Source organism: Prionailurus bengalensis, chromosome C1, assembly GCF_016509475.1.
Source record: "Prionailurus bengalensis isolate Pbe53 chromosome C1, Fcat_Pben_1.1_paternal_pri, whole genome shotgun sequence".
In the NCBI taxonomy this organism is placed as follows: domain Eukaryota; kingdom Metazoa; phylum Chordata; class Mammalia; order Carnivora; family Felidae; genus Prionailurus; species Prionailurus bengalensis.
Window position 1 is genome coordinate 87,329,904 of NC_057345.1, and position 18,903 is coordinate 87,348,806.

Consider the following 18,903-nt stretch of genomic DNA (forward strand, 5'->3'; position numbering starts at 1 on the left):
AAGACAGTAACCAAATGTCATTATTTGTGACCTAAAGTTTTCAGTGCTATGGATATTTCTGTTGAACGTGAAGCCTCAAAACTGTTAGTGTTAATAGAAAGATGGCATCCTGTGCTTCACTAGATGGCACCACACCATTGCCCTAAAGTAGAACTAACTTGAGGGAGTAGGGGGGCAGAGGGCTGATTGTAATCCACATTAAACACCTGTTGATGATCTCAGGGTGTGTGTGTGAGCTTTAGGTGTGCTTTTTCCATCAGATTCTCACATGTGTATAATTATATTTTGCATGTCTAAGAATGGGATACTTATAAGATTAAGCACAAGGGACTTTATTCAGTCTCTCATAGGAGAAAATTAAGCGCTTAAGAAAGAACATTACTTCATTCAGGCCCCTAGAGTGCATTACTGTTGAAGCCCTCCCCTCCCCCCGTAATTTCTACTTTCTACTCTCTCTCTTTCTACTTTAACTCTCTAGTAGTAATAAGCTGAATGGTATCCTAGTGCTCTCAATGACTTGTGATTCCTTCAGCACCTTATTTACTATTTAAGAGTAACTTAGACCTTGCAGGCAATGAAGCTAGTTTGTCTTTTAGTATCTTAAAATTTATGTGATCTACAGTGTGACATTTTCCCTAAAAGCAAATTCATTGAAAAGGTGAGTGGAAATGCATTCATCATTGTTGAAATTTTATTCTGTTTCCCCAATCCATTTCTGCCCTCTAATTGGTTGTTTGTGTTGAAAGGCTTTTGTGAAGAATGAAGATGTCGCTGATAGATGAGCCTTCCTGCTCTTCTTACTATATTGGGGATACTATAATTATCCAATGTCTCACTGCAGATCCAAAAGCAACTGGATTTTAGATGCTTTTGGAACACTCAACCCCTGATGTTTGTTTTTTCTTTACATGTCCTGTTAATGGTCCTGATGTTGATTAATACCTGTTTTCTGAGTCAATGTGATCTGATATGTTGATAATTAGGCATTTAGTTATGAGTTGATAGTAGGTATGGTGTTAAAAGATGATTTGATCCAATCTTTATTAATTTCCAGCAAGTATAAATACTAAGTAGTATTAATCAAACTAGATCTTAAGACACCACTCACAATCATGTTTGTTTTTCTTCTGGAAATATATGTATGAGATACTCCCTTTCAAACTGGAATAACTTTTAAGTGGACAATATGAAGATTACTTCATTTTTCAAGGACCATGTGACTTCATACTTCATAGCATTAGGGCTGTCTGTCTCTACCTGAACATGTTTTTTACTTTGTAATTAACGATTATGATCCAGTTGATAAATATCATAAATATCCTCATTGCTTAGGATACTCTCAGTAGGTAGGTTTGCTATTGGACATAAAAATGGTGTGACATAGAAAAGTATCCAGTTCTTGGGACAAAAAGCATAAATGACTTAAAGTCATTGTTTGAGCCACTGGTCTCTCTACTAGGTAAGTAGGGATCTGAGGGCTGCTAATAATCCAGGAAAGAGTTTATAACATCTGAAAATTACTTCCAGTCTCTTGTAAGGTCATATCAATTCAAATAGCAACCATCTCATTAAGAAAGTTGAATACTGTTTCCTGGTGTCTAATATTTGTGTTAGTTGCTGGATTTTGTTTTTGATTAGTTAAAATAAAACAAAATATTAACTAGTTAATGCAGTTAATTTGACAGTCACATTCTTTCAAACTTTGTTTATGAAGGAAATAAAAAGAACCTTTGTTGTTAAAAAAAATCTATATATTGTGGATTGCAGTCCTAAGGTTTAAGGACACCATAGAAACATTATCCATGGTTCAGTAAGGAGGAATAGGATGAATTTGTGTCCACTTAAATCAAAACCATTTTCCCCAAATATCATTTTCAATATTGAAGGAGGCTGTGTGTAGGAGTTACGTGTAGACTAAAAAACAAGCAGAATTATGAAAGAGCTGAGAGTTGTGTAGATTTCATTTCCTAACTGTGGTAGACATTATTTCCAGCTGAGTCAACTCAGAATGTATGTTAGAAGTGAAATTCATTTCTAAAATTGAATACATTCCAAGAATATTCCATGCCAGTCCCTCAAAAACCTGACTGGCACCCTTTAAGGTTCAAGGTGTTTACTAGCTAGAACTATTCTATTGCCTGTCCTTCTTTTAGTTGACTGCATGTATACTTAGCAGATAACTGGTGTCAGTATACAAAGTTGATGGCTTTGGTTTATTGTGAGATGCTAGGAACAACCAAGTGAATTGATTCTCAGGCTCTAGAGCGATTCATCTGTAACAACCAGTCCTCTTCCAAAGCAAGTAAAGCCCTACACAGACCAGTCCTATGCACTGTCATTTACAGAAAATAGATATTTTTTTAATTAAAAATTTTTTTAAATGTTTAAGACAGAGATACAGCATGAACAGGGGAGGGGCAGAGAGAGAGGGAGACACAGAATCTGAAACAGGCTGTGAGCTGTCAGCATAGAGCCTGGTGTGGGGTTCCAACCCACAAATTGTGAGATCATGACCTGAGCCAAAGTCAGACGCTTAACCAACTGAGCCACCCAGTGCCCCCAGAAAATCTTTAATCAAATATTTTCTGAGCTAATAAAAATGCATCTGGATATTTTTTTTGTAACCCCCAAAGTAACTTAGATATTGAGGGCACTCAAACAAGTCTTGCCTTGAGATTTTCTTCTTATCTAGTTTGGTGGAGACTTCATCTGGCAAACTATGTAACATGTACAGTGAGCCAAAGGTATTTCATGATTTAAAAATAAAATACAACTTGGGGCGCTTGGGTGGCTCAGTTGGTTAAGTGTCTGACTTGATTTTGGCTCAGGTAATTATCTCGGGGTTTATGAGTTTGAGCCCCGCCTCAGGCTCTGTGCTGACAGGGTGGAGCCTGCTTGGGATTCTATCCCTCTTTCTTCCCTTCCCGCTTCCCAAAATAAATAAATAAACATTAAAAAATATATAGCAGAATTCACTTATGTCAGTAATATTTACCTAGTGTATATTAGCTGTAAACTTCATAACAATTATAAAAGAACAACATATAAGGAAATATTTAAGTGATACATCAAATAAATAACTTTTGCTTAGCTTAGTCTTAGTAAGTCCTATACCACCTGATTGAAATATGTGGCTAAGAAAGCTTTTTTTTTTCAAATAAGACTTGAAATAGCTAATATCTATTATTTGAAATTTATAAATTGTTACTATATGACTCCTTGTAGAATTAATTTATTCAGCAAATACTCATTGAGTAATTTTTCTTTGTTAGGCAGTTTTCTAGGCATTGGGGAATATCCGATTTAGAGCGAGTATCATAGACATTGTTCTTGTTCCCATGGAACAAAAATCTAGGAAGATAGCCATCCAGTTACACATGCAATGATAATGAAGCATGAAAAGCGCAATCATTGGTGACCTATCGGGGTCTGGGAGCACCTAGCTGGGGCACATAGTATACATCGGGAGAGCAGTGAGGGAGTGTGGCAAGACATGACATTTAAACTGAGACCTGAAGAATGAATGGGAGTTTGTCTCATATGGCAAGTGTGTTGACACAGAAAGGATAAGCAGGGGGAAAATTTTTTCAGGAGAAGGGACAGCATCACAACACCTCCCTGCAATGAGAAAGTAGAGAACACACATGACTGGGATGTAGCGTGTGAGGGGAGGAGTGGCAGGACGTAAGGTGGGAGAAGTAGGGAGTGCCGCATAAGCTGTGGACTGTATCACAGGATGTAAGGGAGTCTAGGAGATTTTCCGCAGTGCAAGGTAATTTCAGATTGAGGCTTCAAAAAATCCTTTTGGCAATAATGTGAACAATGTGTGAAGGGGTGCAAGAATGGGAGTCATGGAATCCACTGGAGTCATGATTGTTAGTAAACTAGTTAAGGTGAAAAAGTGGGCCTTGACTGATGAGGAATAAAGATCTGAGGGTTCCTGTGTTAAGCTTTAGGGCTTACGTTAATTGTCTTCTGAGTAATTTTGTTGGAATCTCTTGGAAACCCTGGGATAATGGTAGTGGGGCCTCTAATGTGGTGATTCCCCACATTTTTAACTGTACTGAATGCAACTTTTTATATCTTCACTCTTTTTGCATTTGAATTGCATTTGTAAAATAGTTTTTAAAATATTTGTCAGCCATTCAAATTTCAAATGTTTACATTTATTCTCTGGAGATGTCTTTAATAGAAATTGATGATCTTTTCCAAATTCTTTACTCCTCTTTTTAGTTTATTTTCTATTTGAGAAAAGTTTTTCTTTCCTTTTGGAGAATACTTACCTGTGGTCATTGACTTGCCCTCTTTGTCATGTTACTTCATGTCGGCAACTAAAATAATCTTCCTAAATGAACTTAATAATTCATCTTTATTCAATTTGTGTCCACATATTTATTTTGCATTAAGTTAGAGACTAGTCCCAGGATGATTTCATCTGAAAAATTACTACCTCATGAATAAAATGGAAGAGTTTGTGAATTTAGACCAGGTTGAACCATTAGGAGTCAAGAGCTAGAGTCCATATCTCATGTTACATACTTGGCCCTTTGCAAAGTAGTGAATATGTATTTGAGTAAGTGTCTCCCTTTTATTTCTTGTGTGGATCAGAACAGCCAAATGATGGCCACTGTCTATAATAGAGGAATTGCTTTTGTTTGATTTAATCACTGCTGTTTCATATTTGGTCCCAGGGTAACTTTTTTCCTAGCCTCTAACTTTCTCCACTACCAAAAATGCCTCTCCTCCCCTCTAGCCAAGCAATGATTGACCATCCCATATTATCATATAGCCAATAGAATTGTGTTATTTCAAGTCACCAAATGGTAACAGGGTGCTCTGAAAATTAGGCAACCTTTAAATAATACTGATTACATAGGCATGCTTAAGTCATTGAGGAATACTTACTTTACACTTAGAAAGCAGGCATCGGTTTCCCTGTAATAGGTATTCATGACTATTTGCAGAGCGTAGGAATGCAGTTTTCATTGAAACCACTTAAAAACACAACATGTTGTTGTACTCACTCAGCTTTTTCATGCAGTCACGAAGCCTGGTCTCTAGGCTAAGCACCCTCTGGTGCAGTTCCTCGTAGTCATAGGCACCGATTTCCTCTTGAATCCCAGTGAGGACGGCAGACAGATTCCGGATTTCCTCTTTAAACTGGGTGATTAACTTGGCATCTGTTTTGTACTGTTCTAGGACTGGGATCAAGGGCAGGAGTTCATCCATCTTCTCTTTCAACTCCTGCAAAAAGCAGGCAGCTGTTTTTGAGAGTCATTTAAACAGATCAAGCAGCTACATGCTTTTTAATATGATACCTAAAGGGGATTATTAAAACAGATTTAAAATTCCTTTTTTTGAAAATTAGAAGAAAAATTTTACTGATGTATAATCAGGATGTAACGTTACGTTAGTTTCAGGTATACAACAAAATGATTCAATATTTGTATATCAAAGTAGATCAAAATCGTACTGATTTTTGGTTGAAATTAAGTACTGTGAAAATGTAAGTGGCTACTGTGATTATTAGTAGCAAACCCATTTATCTCAGTACTAGAACCTCTCTTTAAATGGTTAGGTGCTTTTCTATTAAATTGATCCTTATCATAATTACAAAAACTTCTTACAGTAGCATTTAAGAGTTTGTGTTATTTCACTTTCTAGGAGCATTTTATAAAGCGAACAATGCAGTATTTGTTTAGCAAATAAAATCAGGATCCATCTTCGATTATGAATTACTAGAAACAGGTCAAATATCCTATGTCAACTCTAATTACCCAATGACTAATTATCTCTGTTATGGGGGTACTTAGAAGAAATTTTGGATCCTAGAACAACAGCTTTTCTGTAACACTTAGAATGTTTCCATCTCCTTCCAGAGTGCTCAGGTATTCCTCACGCTTCTTAATATCCATCTTACCACAGTATCATTAGGAAGGTAAGTTCAGCAAGCATAATAAATCATGAAAAGCTTCTCAAATCTCAAAGAAATGCATGTTGCTGTTTACCATTTTGAATTATTACCCACACTCTGACTCCATTTGCCTTAGCATAGATAATTTAGAGCTCTTTAAGGAAGGCAGAGTTGCTTACCCAGGGAGTGAATTAACTCTCTTAACTCTTTCAGGGACCAAAGTGCTCACAGTTTATGTAACACAGGACCTAGTCGTACAGAGTTGTTCGAAACTGCAAAGTTGGTTTTCATCTGGAGAATAAGAAGCGTATTTGGCAACATGGTGTCTCTCATTCCTAGCATCATGGAACTGAGCCCCACCTGCAGTTTTTACTTTCAAGGTCTAGGTGTGTCACCTTTTCTTCTTTTCCTTTCATTTGGTGGTGGTGGTCAGTGAAAATATTTCATGAGTGTGATTCAGTTGTGAGTTTTTTTTACAGATGGTCTCATTTGTGGAAAGAGCTGTCACTGTGAGGATCATTTGAGAATAATCCATACGTGCTGTCAGGAACCATGTTGTACACTAACTAATTTAAGGAGCTGAAAATTGCATTTTAAAATTACATTTGGAAGATGTTATTACTATAAACGCATTAAAATAGCAGGAGCTCCCATTGCTGCCCTGATTTATGGGCTTAGGTTTCTTGTGGGGAAATTTCCACTCGTTCTGTAAGCTCAGAATTTTTTGAATTTGTATATATGCCCATGTTGAGTGGGAGGGACAAAGTCTTAATGATGAGAAATATTTCATAAATATCACAATGAAAAGGTGGAATTGCATAGCTTTACTCATTTTGGTGGCTCATTTTGAAATAAACTTATTAGTTTGAGCATTCTGTGGCATCCCAAAAGAAAAACACAATTGCTTCATTATGATTTTAATAAGAATTCTGTTGGTAGCCTTTGCTGAATATTATAGCAACAGTTACTATGAAGAGTTTTATGTTACACTGTGGGAATACTGAAAAGAGAGCAATTCAGTGTCACAATTTTGGTGACTTTTTCTTCCCCCTGAACCAAAAAAACAAACAAACAAAATAAAACTAGGTAATTGTATTTTTTTGGATCTTTTCAAAAATTCATAATTGGATTATTGATAACGAGTTTTGAAACCCTGGATGCTAGTCAGGGAACAGTGGAAAGTTTGACCAGTATACATGTCAAATACTTAAAAGGTTAAAGGAGAATAGCATAGATCTTTACTTATTAATTTCTTCGAGAATTTCACCTTCTGCTGTGTTGTTCTTACAGTAGCAAAGGTTGTAGCCAGACTATTTTGCCCAACCGTGATCTCTTCATATAAGAATGATAGTCTCAAGTATGATACCTACAACAAGATTTCCGTCTTAAACAGTATAGAAGAGGGTGGCTGGGTGGCTTCGTCAGTTGAGTGTCAGACACTTGATTTAAGCTCAGCTCAGGTTATGATTCCAGAGTGGTGGGATTGAGCCCCGCATTGGGCTCTGCGCTGACTGAGGAGCCTGCTTAAGATATTCTCATTCTCTTTCTCTCTCTCTCTCTCTCATGCATTCTCCTTCCACATCTCTACGCCACTCATGCTCTCTCTCAAAGAAGTATAGAAGACAAAATCTCACTATTTTTGATAAGTTGAAAATAGTTTACCAGAGGAAGATTTTCTTCAGTCTAAAAGGATTCTTTGATGTTAAAGTGACTTTTGGAATGTTCTAGTTCTTCTTCTCAAATATGGCACCTCAGCACATAGTGCCAAATCTGACTGGATATATAAATCTGACTGAGCCGTCAGGCTCAGGGAATACATAAATTCAGCAAACACATTGAGCATGTCATTATTATCATTAAATTTCATCTGTAATCTACTCAGAGGCAATACAGCACTGGCATTAGGAGGTTTACCTCTAGAGCTGGACTTTGTGGTTCTGATGCATGTTAGATATACAAGGCTGAAAAAATTACATCAGTTTCTTCATCTGAATGATGGAGATAAATATAGAACCTACTTTATAGTATTGTTGAGAGGATTAAATTAGTTACTATGTACTTAGGTTTGTCAAAACTGTTGAATATAATTCTTGAGAAAAATAATAAGATTGCTATTTGGATTTTTGCGTATAACTCAAGTATCTACTTGGATTACATGTAAAATCAAAATCATTACTTCATATGGTGCTGCCTGAAAATTAAGTTTTCTTACTGGCAGCCTGCCTGCTACTAGGCAAACTTCTAGAAAAGGCCAACTATTGCCTTGACTTTGTCTCAGCTTTGTATCTTTCTGTTTCAATGTTCTTTCAAGAGTTCCCACAGATGCACATGTTTCATCCCGCTTCCAGCCCTGCCAGGCCTGGCATCCTAAAACTGTCCCTTGGCATCGCAGAGTTCGGCACTGTCCATCTGAGCTTGAATAATTTTTACTCCGCGCCCGACACCCTGAGCACCTCTCCTTGTGTCCTTCCTTTCTGGGAGTGCTCCCCCTATGCTGTCAGTGCCAGCTTACCATTTCCTGCTTTGTTGATGGCCTTGGCATTGGGCTCATGTTACCCCTCCACAGTCTACACCCTAACCCTGAACACTGAGAATCTTCTGATCTTCTGTTTTTCTCATATCCTCTGTGATTCAGGTGGTTGTTTGGTGTGTGTTTTGGGGGGGACTGGTCCAAACTGCTTTCTTAAAAATTGCCAAATTTTATAACTTTTCCCCGATGTTCTCTAAATGAAATTAAATAAAATTACTCTTTGTGCTGCTAAGTAATATTTATGCTTCTATTTGCTGTCAATTTCATGTGCCTTGTTTTAGTTGTCTTTTATAGAAGAGAGATCCTTATATATCCAGCAGAGGGCCCAGCACTGCCTTGTGCACAGTGCATGCTCAATAAATATTGGTTAGCATTAACTTATTTGCTCCTCAGCCTTATTTTTTGTTTTATTTTTTTTTATTTTTTGCTGTTTACCATTCCCCCATAAGTTCTGGACTCATCCAGTTCACTCATTCTCTCATTTCCAGTTGTGTTTACATTTATTGTATCTTCTAAGTCTTGCTCTAATTCTAATTTCTTAACCTACTAGCTTTGTTTTTCAATTTAAACTTCATGATTCATCACTTGAGCCTCATCTCCTGTCAGTACCCTCAACTTTCTTACTCCTCTGTTCCTTCTGTTGTACCTCTCTGGTAAAACTTTATGTATTTATGTATGTTTATTATTTATTTTTGAGAGAGAGACAGAGTGAGCAGGTGATGGGTAGAGAGAGAGGGAGACACAGAATTCAAAGCAGGCTGCAGGCTCCGAGCTGTCAGCACAGAGCCTGAACCAGAGCTCGAACTCAGGAACCACGAGATCATGACCTGAGCCCACGTTGGACGCTTAACTGACTGAGCCATCCAGGCACCCCTCTCTAGTATAACTTTAAAACTGATTCAGTGAAGAAACTGCTTCCTGTACATCCCTACTCAGTCTCCTGAGCACCAATGAAGACAATTACACAGCCATGAAAACATCTGCCGTATCAAAATGTGCTGTGCAGAGATCCTGTTACATCCTAGCTCCCTGCCCTCAAGATTCTGTGTGAAAAGCACTTCTGATGCTTAAACTCAGGCCCACTCCCTCACCATCAGCAGTGAATCTCACTCATGACAGAAGGGAGGGAAAACAAACCATTATGTTAATAAAATCACAGGATGTCCTATAAATGATGTGCTGTCCCTTTGGAGGCAGATAATTTGTTTTAATAGAGATTCAAATGGTAGTATCATAGTCAGATTCTTAAAATCTATGGCACTGTCACACATAGGTATGAAAAGTCCACATAGCATGCTTAAAAACACTATTCCTCTATTTTCAGTGTTTCCGGATAATTGCCAAAAATAACTTTAAAGTCTAAGAGAAGACTTTGTATAAAATTAGGAAACAGCCCTCTTTATTTTTGTATGATATTAATAATGGTATTGTTGCCTCTGTTAATAATTTATATTCTCTGTCTCCTCATACAGCAGGGCATTAAGTCATCAGAAAAAACTTTGATAAATTTAGTTATTTTCCTTGAGATTTCCCCTTGTCTTAGATATTGAATGGCCTGTAAATCTATCCAGAAACTCCACCAAACTCTAGGAGGATAATGCTCTTTTTATAGCAAGTCTTCTTTGCATTCCTACCAGCTAATGGTCAGTTTCAGTGGAGAGATGATTGATGTCCCCAGTGAGTCTTTAACCTTGCACATATGGGCAGATGCACAGTTATTTCTAGCTGATTGCCATGCTGGCTGTCCATTGCACTCAGTGTCTGATTTGGATTGACAAGATTGCAGAAGTCAAACCTACTTGAAAATGCTTGGTCATTAGTGTCTTCCGATCATCTTCAATCTGCCGAAACTTGGCCTTCAGCCCTTTCATTTGGGTTTCCATTTTTAGAACATATTGGAAATCTCTCTGAGTTCTCAAGTTTAAGACTTCAATAGACTGGGACATGTTCTGAACCTGTTAAACAAGAACATTTGGCTATACATTATTGTCTATTTACAGGTATATGCAATCACTACTGAAGTAGCAAAAATGACAAAGAACTGTAAGTGCCAAATCCGTATTTGTATCCCCACATGATAGGTTTTCAAGACAATTCTTTATGATAAACATTCAAAAAATTCAGCAAGGGAAAATTAAACTGACGCAAGAAATAATAATAAAGTTGACATCCTAGGATTAGAGAGAAATAAATAACTTCAAATAAGAATTTAATCAGCAAAGTAAATTTGAAATATGGAATTTTCATTCTAGGACTTTGCAAGCTTATGATGTCCCAAGCCATTAAATGTTAAAATAATTTGTTTCTATAAGTACTAACTCTGATTTCTTCAAGATGTGGGATGTTTAGCAACTGTGGATGATAGTGACATGTCCAACAGAATTAGAACACATTCATTCCTGTATGGTTTCTTTGACATCCTAAGTTCTCCCAACGGTGAGATTGAATTGACCGAGAACCATGGTGGCAATTCTGGGACACCTCCAAGCTTGGAGAGCATACTGTTTAAGAGACCTGGAAAATAGCAGCTCTGTCAAATGGTTGGTAGGTAGGCAGTAAACACAGATTAAGCTGATGGTACCTTGTAGGTTTATTGGGCCCTAGGCTATGTAGAAGTAGGAAATGGATGACCTATAAAAATGAGGAAAGAAACATGCTCTAATTTTTGTGTCAGCAAAAACCTCAAAACAAAGGGAAAACCTCTAATAGTTGGAGAGCTGTTAGATGAATCGTGGAATGGAGTATGAATACGCTATTTTAAAGGATAGGCTAGATTTTTATATCTTGGTACTCAAAGTATTGTGTACAGAGCAAGTTTGACATCACTTGGGAAACTTAAAAATAAAGAATTCTGAGGCCTATGCCACAGCTACTGAGTCAGAATCTGCATTTTATCAGAATCCCCAAGTGATTCCTGTGTTTATTAAATTTTGCTCAACATGGAGAAATTTCCATGAGAAAAGTGAGAAGAGCTTGTGTGTGTGTGTGTGTGTGTGTGTGTGTGTGTGTGTGTAACATACACATAAAAGAAAATGGGGCGGTAGGTGATGGGTGTTGAAGAGGGCATCTTTTGGGATGAGCACTGTGTGTTGTATGGAAACTAATTTGACAAAAAAATTCATATAATAAAAAAAAATGGGGCATATGAACAAAAAATCATGGTGGAGAAAGGTATTAAAGATTAGAAGAATACATACTGGGTTGTTTTCCTTTTTTAATGTTATTTAGTTAGAGACTGAGTGAGCAGGGAAGGCACACAGAAACAATCTCCACACTGAGGGTGCAGAGCCCAATGCAGGGTTAGATCTCACGAACCGTGAGATCATGACCTGCACTGAAATCAAGAGTTGAATGCTTAACTAACTGAGCCACCCAGGCATCCCTGGGTTGTTAGTTTTCTGTGAAATGTGGGTAAGAGGAGAAGTAATAAATATTGTAGAAAGGAGTCCCTGTTAAACAGAATATATATAAATCTGCCTAGAATTATGTTTTATTTTTAAGAAATGGAAACAATTATATGTTTTATTTTTAAGAAATGGAAACACGAAAGCACCAAAAAAAAAATTGTGGTGGACTTTGAGATGAATTTTACTTTGTTTCATAGATTTTTATGCATTATTCTATTGTATTTATTTTTAAATATGTATTATGCAATAAGTAAAAAAAAATTTTCATTGCAACAATTGTGAGTTGAAAATAAGGAAGGAGTGATTTATTCAGACACAAATTTTTGTCATCAGGTATGTCACAAAGCTCAGTGGACTAGCTAGCTATGAAGAGCCCATTGTTGGTACATTCCTCAGCTTGGAACATTCCAAGAAGGCAGAGCATTCTGCTGCATTGGCTTGCATACTTCGTCTATTTTTCTTTTTAAAGAAGGTTATCTTTTCCTGTTTTTTTTTTCTGCCGTGTTGATCCATAGTCCTGCCCTTTATAAATCCTGTATTCTCAAGACATGTGATAGCCTAGCTTATATTAAAACTAATTGTGTAATATATGTTGGGTGGGAGCACAGAAGTGACTGCCCTTCTGTGAGCTCCAAAGGTTAGAAGCTGCATCTTATTCATACTTTTTATTCCCAACACCCTACACAGAACCAGGCACAGAATAATTGTTCAATAAATACCTGTTGGTTAAAATTATCTTATGCTTCCAATACTTGTAATAAGTGATTAGTATTTTTTAAATTTGAGAGAAAGAGCATGCACAGTGCGTGAGAGCTCATGAGTGGGGGTGGGGTGGGGAGAGAGGGAGAATCCCATGCAGGAACCACACTCTGAGTGCAGAACCCGATGCCAGAACTCGAACTCACGATCCATGAGATCATGATCTGAGCCCAAATCAAGAGTTGGACACTTAACCAACTGAGCGACCCAGGCACTCCAGTTACTAGTATTTTAAGGAAAGTTCCTTCCTTCTGTCACTGTGACACTGTAGCAGTACGTGACTCCCAGATATTTCTTAATTTGCTATCATTCCTACTTAGAAAGCTTCATTCTTTTAAATCTTCAGCGGAGCACAAAATTACTGAGACAGCATTGAAACCTGGAGATGTAACTGCATCTTGGATAAATGTAATGCTTTCAAAATAATTTTGAACTTCATTACAGTTAAGTATGAATAAAGAAAAGCCATTTGTATTAAAGAAACCATCTACACATTTGAATATGGCATTCATCTCTGAAGCTGCCCATCACTGGCATGACTGATACTTTCCTAGGAATGCCGTGGGTTGGGCAGAGTCCATACAAGTAGAAAATGATAGGCAAGTGAAATATTCTGTATAAAATTAAAACAGCCTCTTATCTTGCCTCTGCCCTATTAAGGTAATTTTCAACTTATTTGTGTTGTGGCAAATGCACTGGGAGAATTGTGGCCTTCTATATTGTAGAAATAGGCATAATTATAAGAGCTGCACTTGGGATAATGGATTGAGACGGAGCTGTCTAATTGGAGAGGATTTGGGTCTGGGCTGTCTTTCGCTTTGTCTGATGACTATACCTAGGAATGTTTAGTTTTCCACTGTTTACAGAGACCCTCCCACCCCCAGGATCAATTTCCTGATGATACCCGATACTAGATCCCTATAGTTACACTTGTAGAAAGGAGACCCATCTGCTGTGGTTCCTCTTTGACTCTGTTTATCTCTGATGTTTTATAGTTTAGTTTTTCATATGTGTCCCTGTGCTTAGACCCTTCTCTACATGGTTCAGCAAGCTCATTGTCTCCCTTCATTAATAATTTTTTAAACTAATTATCTTGGATCTTTGTATAAATAAAATGTTTGAGGCCTCTCTGAACTTAACAAGTTAACTTAAATTTTCACTCTAATTCATAATTAAGGTAGAGATTACTTGGGGGAAAAAAAGACTACAGTTCAGTATGTTTGGATAGCCTTGACGTTAACAAAACTAAATAGAAATTCTTTGCTGTAGGTCTTCACAGAACCTTTAGTATTAAACTGTGTGGTAGAAATCTTCAAGAGTGAAGTATCATGAATAGAGTTTCTTAAAATCATTTTACTAGGAGGATGTCACTGGTATCCTATTCCAAAAATCACACTTTGGGAGAAACTGTCCTAGACATGCAGGACATCTTCAACTGTACAGAGAAGCTACACAGCTAATAAACTTTTTAATTATTGAAAAAAAATTCATTTAACGTTTTTATTTATTTTTGAGAGTGAGAGAGAGACAGACTGACAGACGCACCCAGCATGAGTGGGGGAGGGGCAGAGAGAGAGGGAGACACAGAGTCCAAAGCAGGCTTCAGGCTCTGAGCTGTCAGCAGAGAGCCCAGTGCGGGCCTCGAACCCGTGAACCACGAGAGCATGACCTCAGCCAAAGTTGGACGCTTAACCGACTGAGCCACCTAGGTGCCCCAGCTAACAGGCTTTTAAAAAAAAATGTTAATTTGTTTTGAGAGAGAGAGAGAGAGTGAGAGCACAGAGGAGGGGCAGAGAAAGAATCCCAAGCTGACAGCACAGAGCCACACATGGGGCTTGAAATCATGAAATGTGAGATCATGACCTGAGCAGAAACCGAGAGTCAGATGCTTAACTGATGGAGCCACCTGTGCCCTGCTAACAAACGTTTTTTTTAAATGAACAGTTGTAGTTTGGGCATATTAAGACCTGAAATATTGGGAAAACAATTGTAATTCTTTAAATATTAAGTAATGTAGATATGGTTAAAAATATTTGACAGAACATTGCTTAAATTAGTATGGGTACCACCTGTGACATTCTGGATGACACTAGCATGGTGTTGAGAAAACACAGAACTGATCTGGTAAAGCCCCATAATACACTGGTTGAGTGACACTGGTAGGTTCTTTAACCTCAAAAAGCAGTTTCTTTTTACGTAAACTTAGAAGGGCAGGTTCCTCAGCTGTGAGGATTGAATGGAGTGGATACAGATATGGGAAATACTGTTATCAATATTATTGTTAAAAACATTTCCTTAGGGGCACCTGGGTGGTTCAGTTGGTTAAGTATCCGACTCGATTTCAGCTCAGGTCATGATCTCACGGTTCAGTTTGTGAGTTCAAGCCCTGCATTGGGCTCTGCGCTGACAGCGCGGAGTCTGCTTGGGATTCTCTTTCTCTCATGTGCATGCTTTCTCTCTAAATAGATAGATAAATAGATAGATAAATAGATAGATAGATAAATAGATAGATAAATAGATAGATAAATAGATAGATAAATAGATAAATAGATAGATAATTAGATAGATAAATAGATAGATAAATCTTTAAAAACATTTCCTTGTTATGTGACTAAATTAGTTCTTTGGTTAATGGTGAGTGGGCGGCCTAAACTCATGCTCCGGTTTTCCATCCGGTGCCTTGGATATTTGTGAAACTATAGAGAAGTCAATAAGAAAAACTGGCTCAGTCTGAATAAGGAGTGCTTATTTCAGATGGTTTTTTTTTTTTGGGGGGGGGTCATTGCAGCAAATCAGTGCTACTCCCTTCTTCAGCCCGCTCCAAGTAATGTACATAATTTACTATTACTATTCCCTCCTATTTACTATTCCCTTTACTATTCCCTCCTATAATACTCTCAAATGGTAAAATTAATAAACCTAACTTGTAGAGACCTAGATTTTGTTAATAAATTTTGTGGGGTTTTTTGTTAATTAGATACAATGACTTTTTAAAGGTGTGATTTTTTCTAGAATTTCTTTAAATCATTAAACACATTGCATATTAGATGGGGTGGTCGTATCAGTGATGGCTTGTGGTCAACCTCCTTGGTTGTATTTTTTTGCCTTCTTCATCCTACACTAATTCCCGGTTTTATCATAGTTCTGGAGTACATTTCACTTTGGACCTGTAGAGGGTATTATCCACCTTCTAACACTTTATTTGAACTTTCTCAACTGATTTCAGAAGAAATGTGTTTGGTTTTTTTTCCAACAGGTTCAGAAGAGATGTCTGAATCTGTATGGGGGGAGGTATGGATATGTAATGCTATATTGAAAAACAATAACAAAAATAAGGGTAGAGTATCTAAGAATGTTTCTCACCATAGTTAATATAGAAAAAAGATGCTTTTGTACAGAAAAAGAATATAGGATCAGAAAGTCTATAATTTGAGGGGAAATATTTAATAGAAAAGCAAATTTAATAGAAAAGCAAAATTGGATTTAAAAGATGAAATCTTTTTACTAATGTAATATCCCTAGTAACCAAATAATATTAAACTATATATTTGGAGTTTTTTTCATAGAAATAAAGAAAACCAAGATTGGTAAGGTATACCCAAGAAAAATCACAGTTCATTTGTCATGATTTCTAATAGCTGAGAGGCACATTAGCTAGAGTCGTTAACTTGAATGAAAATGACATTTGCTTTTGTCTGGGGGACAGATATTGAAGGAGCAGGGAAGATAGGATCTTATAAAAAGAGACATAAGAAGAGAGAATCGATAGATTGATGATAGCTCTGAGGAGAGGGGGAGGGAAACAGGACTAATCATTTTATAAAAACAAGAAAAAAGCTTTCTTAAAATTTTAGAGCATCAATAGACTTCCAAATAATGTACATGGAGGAAATTTATTTTCATTATATGGCAGTAGAAGAAAGTTATTGTTGCTAAGCTTGAAATTGCATAAAGTAGGCATGTCTATATTAACAAATTTGATGCTTTCATTTTTCTGGCTTCTCTTAACTTTCCTTAAAAAGTTCTTATTCAATGCCATCATTGTATGAATGATCATAGAAATGATATTGCACTGAGTGAATGGTTGAGCATGATGTTCTCTAAAAGCACATACTACCTAATTTATCTTATTATCCCTGAAGGTACTTAAAATTCCCACATGTTGCCGTCTTACCATCAGTCTGGCCACCCAGCTGTCCTACTATATTCAGAGCCCAACACAGTGAAATTCTGAATGAGAATAATTGAAAGAACCATTCATTGTTTTTTTTTCCTCCTCAAACTAAACATAAATAATGTTTCATGAGCTGACTTTTATCTGTAAAAAAGAATAAATCAAGGGCATTCTGCATTTGATTGTTATGGATCAGCTTAAGTAAATTATACGGAGAGATTGCTGTTGAATGAAATTGAAGAGCTTAATGTTCAAAGGAATGACTTAGAGAATGATGATAAATACTTGAAATTATTCATTATCTGTTCAGATAGCTTGCATATTGCATTCCATTATTTTAACTTCCTTGCAAGGTTGTTAATGTGATTCAAATGCATGAGCTCAAACAGCCTAGTGTGATCCTGGGAATTGAGGATAAATTTCTGGCATAGGAATAAGACTTTTTGCCTTTTTTTCCCCTTAGGAAGAGACCAACTGGATATTAAGGCATATGATAGATATCCAGTCTTAAGATTGAGAAAAATAAAAAGTAATACAAATAAACAGTAGAGCAGGAATCTTGAGGTAGATTCCTCAAGGAATCTTGAGCAGGAATCTTGAGGTACTCCTTTCAAAGAAGGAAAAAAAAGTTTGAGAAAGGGGGACAAAAATTGGAAGGACCTTCCTCATTATTGCCTGCTTTCCTGCATTTCCTTTTCAAGGAACAGTAGATAAAAAAAAAAAATGCAGGACAGGACACGTACCTTTTCCAGAAGTTGGCGAAGCTGCCTGCTTTTGGCATCCCTGGAACACAGGTTTTGTTCTGGAGCCACCACTGTGCAAATGCATCGTCCATCAGGGTCTTGTGCTGAACTGTACACTTGCCACCCTTCTTTGGGACTAATCTGGGTCTGAGGAAACCAATAGCAAACACACAACACGGACCCCCATTACAGGATAAAGAGAATGTGGGTTTGTAACATTTTAAACAAAGGATCCTCTTTGATAAAGTTTCTGTTTTTATTCTTTAAAAAGAAAGATTAAACGACTTCTACAACTTCTATAGGCAGCATAACTTCATTCAGTTACACCTTCCTTATCTGTCCCCAGGATAGTTTTTCTTTTCTTTAAAATATTTATTTTTGAGAGAGAGTGTGTGCGCACAAGGAAGGGGGGGGGGGAGAGAGAGAGAGAGAGAGAGAGAGAGAGAGAGAGAGAGAGAGAAAATATCCCAAGCAGACTCCACACTCAGCACGGAGCCTGATGTAGGGCTCAGTTTCACAACTATGAGTTCATGACCTGAGCTGAAATCAAGAGTTAACCCACTGAGCTACCCAGGGACCCTGAATTTTTCTTTCAATGGGCTATATTAGTAACTATTTATTGACCCTACAACATTTCCTAATGCTTTTTGTCATATTTGGACATTGCAGTGCAATTTAGAAGCATCTGATAACCACTTAATCACATATCACCAGTCTCTCTACATAAGATCTGTTAGCTTGTCTTTCTCAACAGTAAATGATAGTAGTGTGTGTATGTGTATGTATATATGTATACATATGTACATATGTATATATATACATATACACATACACACACACATACACATTTCTGATTATTATTCACTTGTGATATTCTGAAGCAAAGCCCTATCCCAGGGCGCTTCCCATGTATTGAAGAGCCAATTATTAATAAAGTTGGAAAAGTAGCATGTAAGAATACAGGGTAAAATGATTAGATCAGCATGGTTTTGCAAAGGATGCAGAGTCCCAGAGAGGTTAAAGAATATTTTGACATGGTCTGCAAAATCCATCTTCCCAAATTACTTCTGTGTACTTATCACCCTACTTCCCTAGAACTGTAGCTTAAAGTGACCTTCCCATCTAGGAATGAGGCAGCTTAAAGTCTGCCTCCTATTTATGTTTCTAGTTTCACCTCCTGTATCTTCCTATAGGAAACTTCTTTCCAACAAATTGGTCCATGTGTGTCCTGAAAGTATGTTACCTTGATTCATTTCTTTATATGCTACTCATTTTGTTTCTCCTTATTGGAATACCTCTTTCATAAACATTCAACTTAACTAAACCCTTATGGTTTCTACCTATTCTGTGTTATTCATTAGGCATTTCATGTGTAT

At 37.1% G+C, this 18,903-nt stretch overlaps 1 protein-coding gene across 2 annotated transcripts in view; it reads right to left on the reverse strand.

Moving 5' to 3' along the window:
- OLFM3 (olfactomedin 3) overlaps positions 1-18,903 on the reverse strand; it is a 201,214-nt gene that overhangs the window by 17,898 nt on the left and 164,413 nt on the right. For both annotated transcript variants that reach the window (XM_043575693.1, XM_043575692.1), the window contains exons 2-4: positions 17,528-17,674; positions 10,244-10,399; positions 5,025-5,244 (exon numbers count right to left, since the gene is read on the reverse strand). In XM_043575693.1, coding sequence (XP_043431628.1) covers positions 5,025-5,244; positions 10,244-10,399; positions 17,528-17,674 — 523 coding nt within the window. The remainder of the gene's footprint in view (positions 1-5,024; positions 5,245-10,243; positions 10,400-17,527; positions 17,675-18,903) is intronic.